Source organism: Morus notabilis, unplaced genomic scaffold (assembly GCF_000414095.1).
Source record: "Morus notabilis unplaced genomic scaffold, ASM41409v2 Scaffold184, whole genome shotgun sequence".
Lineage (NCBI taxonomy): Eukaryota > Viridiplantae > Streptophyta > Magnoliopsida > Rosales > Moraceae > Morus > Morus notabilis.
The window spans coordinates 196726-205380 of record NW_010387636.1 but is presented as its reverse complement, the minus strand read 5'-3'; the positions used below and the strand labels follow the sequence as shown (position 1 = coordinate 205380).

The 8655-nt window shown below is 31.2% G+C and overlaps 1 protein-coding gene across 1 annotated transcript; it reads left to right on the top strand.

Moving 5' to 3' along the window:
* The first annotated feature begins 888 nt into the window (after window positions 1–888).
* Window positions 889–1677, top strand: LOC21409389. The gene has a single exon (XM_010115110.1). The coding sequence runs from the start codon at window positions 889–891 to the stop codon at window positions 1675–1677; it is 789 nt and encodes a 262-aa protein (XP_010113412.1).
* The last annotated feature ends 6978 nt before the right edge of the window (window positions 1678–8655 follow it).

Genomic DNA, 8655 nt, shown 5'->3' with positions numbered 1-8655 from the left:
CTTCTTCTTTTTATGTCTTATTCTCTCTCTATTTTTTTATACTCTTTAGAATTTGTTTTTTTTTATTTTGTCATTTTTATTAGTACCTCAATAGATGTAACAATTATGTTGTCGTTACGCTTATATTTATGTCCTTTATTTTCTACGAAAAATGCAATAGTAAATTTTCTTTGTGTATGAGAAAAGACTTTATAATTTCACAAGAAAAAAAAAGACTTCATCCTCAAAACTTCAAAAAAAAAGATAAATAAATTATAGTATTAAAATTGCAAATTAAAATAAAATGGTGGGTGTGAAAAGAAAAAGAAAATCTTTAAAAATTAATAATTTTATTAAAATAGTTAGATGTAATCTTGGAATAATAATAGTATGTAAAGAGTAAATTTAATTCTTTCAAAATTAAGTGGGGTGTGTATTTATATTTAGAAAGTGAGTGTAGAGAATAAAAAGAGGATGTGAATAGAACCACACAAATGTGTTATAGGGATACTTTATTCTTGAAATTGATTTTACTTTTTATTATTATTTTTTCATCTTTAGGGTATTTTTTTTAAATTTTTTTTTAAAGTCTCCCAATAAGGTTATAAAGGCAAAGATTTGTCTGCAGAGAGCGTTCAGTTCTCTCTGTACCTCCCAAGTTGAAGCGATCGTTTTACCCACATACACAAACACACGAGCCTGTTATAAAATATCCATTTTCTCTCTTCAAACATTTTCTTTCCATATATTCTCACCTTTCATCTCCACTTTCCCGGAAAATTAGCTACCAAAACAGCTCTCTCTCCATAAATACTTCCCCTCCTCTCCCTCCACACAATGAATTAATTACCCATCAGTTCAAGCTTCTTCTTCACCTATTCCTCTCTCTATCTCTCTCTCTCTCACGAAATGGCTGATAAAGAGAGTGCCTATACGACGACGTATAACCGGTTCACGAGCCTCGCCAAGCTCTCCGTTCGCTTGGCCGAACTCTGCGTCGCTCTGGCATTCCTCGCCTGGATCTCTTCTCGGATTCCTCTCGCCGTCGAGATCTCCGGCGACTGCTTCCGGCAAATCTCCAGCGTCTTCTCGAATCCTCTCTTCGTCTTCTTCCTCTGCCACGTCATCCTCGTCTCTCTCATGGTGAAATCCGGCCAATTCTCCGGCCGAAACCAGAGGAGCGCCAGCGAACTCGACGATGCGATGGTGAAAAACTGCGAAGACGAAACGACGGAGTCGGAGTCTGTAAACGACGTCGCGTCGAGCGAAACAGAGGAGAACGTCTACGAGGACAAGCAGGTGATCTCCGAGGTGAACGCGATCACCGTTAATGGCGAAGAGACACTGGAGGTGGGCGCTGAATCCGATCCGGATTCCGATTTTCCGAGAGTGCTTTACCGGCGGTGGCGATCGGAGAATTTTGAGCTAAAGTCATCCGATCACTGTTCCGAAAATCTCCGGCGATCAGAATCGGAGAAGTGCATGGACATTGTTGTTTCCGGCGAGGGGGAACGGAATTCGATCGCCGGAGATTCGTATCGGCACGACGAGTTGAGCGACGAGGATTTCAATCGCACCGTGGAGGCGTTCATCGCCAAACAGCTCAAGTTTCGTCGTCAAGAGGATGTTTACGACGCCGTTTCGCATTCCTGTGGGGATAAAAGCTACGGATTAACAAAAGCGAAGCTTTGTTATTAGAATTTTGGGATAATCTCATGGTCCCTAAGGTTTTAACCCTCAATTTTACTTTGATATTAATTTTTAAAACGACTCATAATTGGATTCGTGAGATTTTATTTTATTTTAATTTAGTTATTTTATTATGTGTTAAATATTTGACAGAATATCTAAATATTAAGAATCAAAATTAGAAATATTTTAGGGACTAAAATAATACAAAAAAAAAGTTAAATCTTCATAAATAATTTCTAAGTTTTAAAGACTCGTTTAGTTTGTTAATTCGAGTTAAGATGTAACTTGATATGAGTATTTTTTACTGTAATAAAAAAGTTAGATGTGACTATTTTTGAAAGCTTTTTACTGTAGTAAAACTCAAATTCTAAATTTGAATCGGTGAAATGAACGATGCCTAAATATTTTTAATTTTTAATCTTTATTTTTTACAAATTTTATTAAATATTTAACACCTAACTAATGAAAGAATTGAAACTGAAACAGAGTAAAACTTTAAGGATTAATTGCTGAACGTTTTAAAAGTCAAAGACTAAAGTGAGATTAAGAGTAAATTGACCATTTGTAAAATTAACCTTAAAACTTTTTGTTTTGTTAATTTATATTTATCTTAGAAGTACTTTGTTGTTTAGTTTCATTACTAGTTAAATTATTACCTGGTCTCTCCACAGGGCTAAATTTTTCTGACCAAAACTGGGTAGCACAATTAAGTTACTCTTTTCTTTAATGGTGAGATATTATTTTGTTCGGATATTTATAGTGTATCAGACATTTAGAAGGGAACTTATTCCAATTTAGAAATGGGAATATCTATCATGTCTGCTGAGCTGGTGAGCTTAGTGCGGTTTACTGTGCAGGATTCCATGAGAATTCTCACCTATTACATAATATTATATACAATTATATTATACATATAAATGCTGTATATGAAAATTCTAAATTCTTTATCGATTTTTCTCTTTGATTTCTGTTTTGCATGCTTTTATTTTGATAATATTTTGATCAAATTTAATGTTTATAAAAATGTATTGTTGGTAGGTTCATGTCGTTTAATTTTATCAATGAAGTATGAATAGAATTGAATTCGAAGCATAATTGGAGTGAGGACGTGGGTGAATATGCTTTTGCTACCAATGGTTGATTCAAGGCCATTGAAAATGATATCATAAGTTGACAAAGTTAAGTTTTTTTTTTTTTTTTTTTTTTTTTTTATTTAAAAAATTTTTTTTTTTTTTTTTTTTTTTTTTTTTTTTTTTTTTTTTCTGTTAGTGTATAGATTCCAATTTTGTTATGTTTATTTGATTACGTGCTTAACGTCACTTAGTACTTTATAATCTTTTTATATTTTTTTTAATGAATACTTCAGTCTCGGAAAAGGAACAAGAAAAGATGTAATGTGGATATTGTGTATGTTTCTTGGAGGGTGGAAAGAGAAGAAAAAGAGAATATGTGTGAAACATTATGGTTAAACCATCAATATTAGTACAGCAAAATAATCAAGTTTTCATTGTTAACAGGTGGCTTCGAATCATTAGCTTATCAATAAACAGTAATTGTTCTTAAAAGTCCAAAATACTATCGGTAACATATCTATATACGTCTCAAAACACCTCCATTTTCAACCATATGGGATGGTGAAAAAAAAAAAAGAAAAACAGAATCCCTTTGCTACCGTAGGGCCGCTTATCCCCGTCAATATATATATATATATATATTGGATGACTCATGAGATCATGTTTAAATTTCATTTAATATTTAAGTTACTTGTATATTAACCAAAAGTATGTATTGTAGCCTTATTATAATCATTTTGAGAGTTCTATAATAGAGTAGGAAAAGATATATTTATGAGTAGGTCATTATTTTAAACTGTTAATGATTCGGGTTTAGAATTCAAATTTTACTATAGTAAAAAATTCTCACATAAATTCACATCTCAACTCGAATTAAAAATTTGAATTAACGAACTAAACGGGCCCTAAATTTGAATCAAATTTTATTTGTGTTGCATAATTTTTCATTTTGATTAATTTGAGATTAATTATATGCACAACGAGTAAGAATACCGATACAACAAAAGGGTAATAAAAGAAAAAATAAAAGGATATATTTTAAAATCCATTGATTCACTCACACTGCTGATTAATAAGATATCTATTAATCTATTGATTCACATTGAGTGCTAAAAAAAAATACATCAATTCCTCCTTGATTCCTCATAATACCAAAACAATTGGATTAAAAATAGTAAACCCTGTAACTTTTTCATAATAATTATACCTTTACACAAATTGGATAAACATATTTGTTAGGATTTTTATTAGTTGGTAATTTATTGATAATTGATTGTAAAAATTCAAAAATAGGTTTTAAAAATAAATTTGGATTGCAGATCAAGATTCAGAATTAGATTTCAAATTGAAGATGCATATACTGAGGAGATATGGTTTTTGTGGGCAGATTTTGATCTCAAGTGCAGATTTTGTGTGCATATTTTGAATTAAAATAAGATGTAGATATTTGGGTGGTTGCAGAATTTGAATTCGAGATAGAGTTGCGGATTTGCTGTGGTAGAATTTAAACCATGATCGCGATCTCAAGTTTGTTGCTACATATTCTAAAGTTTGAATTCAAGTTGTTGATTATTTGAATTGAGCAGTTTTTAATAAATCAAGATAAAGTTGCAGTAGAAGATATGATCCTCGGATTTTAAAAAGAAGATGCATATATCCTTAGATTTGAATTTAAAGAAAAGATGCAGATTGTCTATCGTGGAGATCAAGTTAGTATTTGAAGTGCCGAATTCAAATATGAATTGGAGATTTTAGTTTGAAGGAAAATCAAACTTGAATTTAGATGAAGATAATTTGGTGATTTAAATTCAAATTTTAGAGCTATCTAATCTAGCGTGAAGAGGAGATAATGTGAGATTATTTTAGAGAGAGTCATGAAGATAAAGTGAAGTATATCTAAGTTTGGATTTGAATGAGATTCTCGTGGAATCTTAAAAGCTTTATTTAAAGGCTCCATTTTAGCTCATAAGGGGTATGGGTTTAAAAGAGGCTAATTGAATCTTAGAATATTTTCAAAAAAGAGTATGTGAGTTTATTGTGAGCCTTTTGTGTTATTGAGATTATCATTCGGGAGAGGGATTAGAAGCTTTTGGGAGAAAGCGCTCTGCCATACGAAGGGAGTTCGCAGTGCAGATTGAAGACGAGTGGTGCTCGCTGGACAATGATCAAGTAGATTCGCTACGTCGATGACATTATCAAAGAGGGAGTCTTTGAGTGTATAAGTCCGATTGTTGTATGTAATCATTGAGACTCAGTGGATTGTTCACTATCTGAGCGTGGCCCTACTGATGTAGGTGTGCGTACCGAACTGGAATACTAATTTTGTATGTCTTTTATTCTCTGTTCTATTTTCCTGCTTGATTAATTACGTGTTGGTAAATCCAGAAAATTAATTAATCACCATATGTAATAATCAGATCCAACAATATTTATGGGTTAAACTGTCCCAAATGGAAAGTAAAAACCACAAAGAAAACCAGGAAAGTAATTAATTGCAAAATTAAAATTAAAGGAAAACAAAAATAGGAAACCAACTTATATTTGAGCCGACAACTATACCAAAATAAAAGTTGTGACCTTCCGAGGTCAAATTATTGCCAAAGATCCTGCCCTAATTATAAAATTGCTAATTTAATTATTTTAAAATTAAGTCCCTACTCAAGCTAAAAATATGATTCCTGATTTCCAAATGATCTTTCCCAATATAATCTGCATCAGATATTATACAGTAGAAAGCTCCTAAGCATTTTCCCACCTCCAATAAAAAAAAAAAATCATAAATGCGTTACTACAGGTAGTGGATGAATAGCACGCCAATCATCATAGAACTACAAGACATGTTTTGCTAGACGAAGCTGTACTTTATTTTAACAATCTTCTCTCTATGTCAATGTCCTGGGAAAAAGTCACTTTGTAAAGTTTCCATCAAGAGATTAGATTCTCAACAACGAAGGGATTTTTCCCTTTCTTTTTATTTAGGCCTCGTTCACTTTGCAGATTTGAGATTTCAATTCGAGTTGAGATATGACATTTTTTTAAGAGCTTTTCACTATAGTAGAAAAAATTAAATGTGACATTTTTTGAAAATTTTTTACTGTAGAAACCTAAAACTGAAAACTTAAATCAGTAAAATTAACGAGACCTTAGTTTATTAGGCTACTTTTATTTTCTTCTCCACTATATATGGCAAATAGGATGGTTAAAGTAGTTAATGGGCTCTAAAGGGGGATTTTACATATCTCATGCCATAACTTTTCCCTCCATTAACATTTTTCTGAGAAACATGTCGAACACATTAATTACCTTTTCTTTTCCTTGATTGCTTTGCCGTCTCTTATATTATATATATGTATCATGTATGTGTGTGTGTATATATATTATATTTATTTAACTGCTCACGGAAAGTATGCCGAAGATAATAACTTTTAGAAAGCTATGTGTATATAATATATAGGGGTTTGATTATACTAATGTAGTAGTTTGTTTATATCCATTCGCTTGAGCAAGTTTTCTAAAAGTGTTTGCAGTGGATAAAATACTCAATTATTTTGCCAAAGTTTCAACATCTTCCGTTACATATGTTGAAAATTTGAAAAGATCAGTTTCTAATTTTATATTATGATTCTTTACGATTCAGAGAGATATTGGAACAGAAATTTTCTAATCATACAACTAATTGGGGTTGAAATTTATGTCTTAGTTACCATACATAGACATTGGTTGTGTTTATTCCTACATGCTTGTAAGTAGACATTGATTCGTGTACACACACAAACCATGATCTAATTTTTAGGCTTTTAACATGCTTTCTTCATTATGCATGATCACTGTGTAATCTCTATTATTTTCAAGAGCAAACTCTAATTCCGTAATCATAAACTTGTTAGCACCTATGTACCATAAATTTTATGATTAATTTTAAAAATTCCTCCTGAACTATGACCCTTTTAATACTTTACTCTCCGAATTTTAAAAAGTAACATCTGTTCTTCCTGAATTTCATTCCGTTAACAATTTTGTCCCTTCTATTACAATGAGTAACATAATTGCTACGTGTCACTTATTTAGTGAGAATTGAAAGTGCAATTACGTTTATACCATTCTAGTCAGATAATTCATCATTTTTATTGAAAAAATTTACCATTTTTGTTCCTCATTTTCGTTCTTTTTTTTTTTTTTCTTTATATTGTTCATCAATAAGAAGTTTGCCAAATGTGTGAGAATTGGAAGTTTGGAACCGTTGTGTTGCTCAATTTCATTAGCCTCTTACACAGTAAGTATTTTAATCTTTTTATTTTTCAGTTTTTCTTTTTTTTTTCCCTGAGTTTGTACACGATTTCTCAGTGCCCATTTTGAATAGCTTTCTGGGTTATAATAATTGATCATAATTTGCATCTAATGATGAAAATTGATTTCTTATTCAGATCTGGCAGATGCTGATAATTGTTTTCAACACTTTCTTTTCTTCTGCTTCCTCTCTTGGCCTGTTGAAGAAGAAAAATATGGCCATAGAATTTGCAAAACGAATAACAATACCCACGCGGAGATAAATTTAAAGATGCTTGGAATTCATTTTAAAGAATGCTCCGTACGCGTCCTTTTTCTTCTGTCGTAGCGCTCAAAATCATATTATTCAAAAGCTTATTATTCTGTTGTGATTTCTTTGTATAAGCAAATGAGTATCAAATTTTCAGTGGCTTGGTGGATACTCTTTGCAAAGAAGTTTCAAAGAAAATTTGATGTTGCATCTATTAACCAACAACTCTAAATACAAAAAAAAAAAAAAAAGGACAAAATGAGTTGTATTTTGAGTTTTTGAATTTTTTAACACTTTTTTAATAATCTAAGGTTGTTGCAGGTTAATTTACGATAATACCTGTATCAGATGAGTCATATATACCTGAACATGACAATTCTGTCACTTATTGTAACAAAAGGAAAAAATTTGTTAACGGAATAAAGTTTAGGAGGAACGGATGTTACTTTTTAAAATTCAGGGGACAAAGTGTTAAAATAGTCATAGTTCGGGGATAATTTTTAAAATTAATCCTAAATTTTATGTCATTTATATAAATTGAACTTCAAACTTTTAATTTTGACATTTAGGATGCTGAATTTAATAATTTATAGCTATGCATTCAAATCAATAACAAATGTCAAGTAATGGATGATGAAAGGTACAAAATGCCAAAGTTTAAAAAGTTCATGTTCAATTTGCCAACTAAATATTAGTTTAGATGTATATAAAACATTGGGTATTTTCGTTCATTAATCAATTGCAATATATTTTCAAATTTAGGGCCCCATTTATCAGAATTGAAAATTTAAGAGTGAGATTTCTAAACACCATTAAGTTCACGCTGCACTAATACTTATTCTCACATAGGAAAATTTTGGATAATATGGTGATTCATCGACATGGACTTTTGAACAACATTTTGGGGGTTTCTTTCTTTAAGGTCCCATAATGATATCCCACTAATTCGGGAAACTAAAATGACTCTACATTCTTCAAATCCACTTTTATTAAGGTATGACTATGACTTTTGAATGTATAGTGGAATAAAAGAGCTATGTACGAATAATAGTCAAGACAAATTTAGGTTCAAACTTTTGGCGCTTTTTCAACTGGCATGACGAAATTTAATTCATGTAGATGTGTCATTCTTCAACATTTTTAGTCATGCATGAGTGTGTTTTAACAAATACAAGCCACTAAAGAAGGGCATCTATATTCGATTCCCTTATTTGAGTCAGCACCATTTAATTTTCCCAGTTATTTGTCACAAAAAGAAGAAGATGTCGGGACATATTTCTCCAATTTGGCAAATAATATAAGTTGTACAATTTTCATGGTCTATATTTGTTAGAGAAAAATGTATGTTTGTGCTGTCTTACATAGAAAATAGGT

Excerpts from the sequence above, each read along its gene's own strand:
- LOC21409389 (XM_010115110.1), top strand. The coding sequence starts at position 889 with ATGGCTGATAAAGAGAGTGCCTATACGACGACGTATAACCGGTTCACG.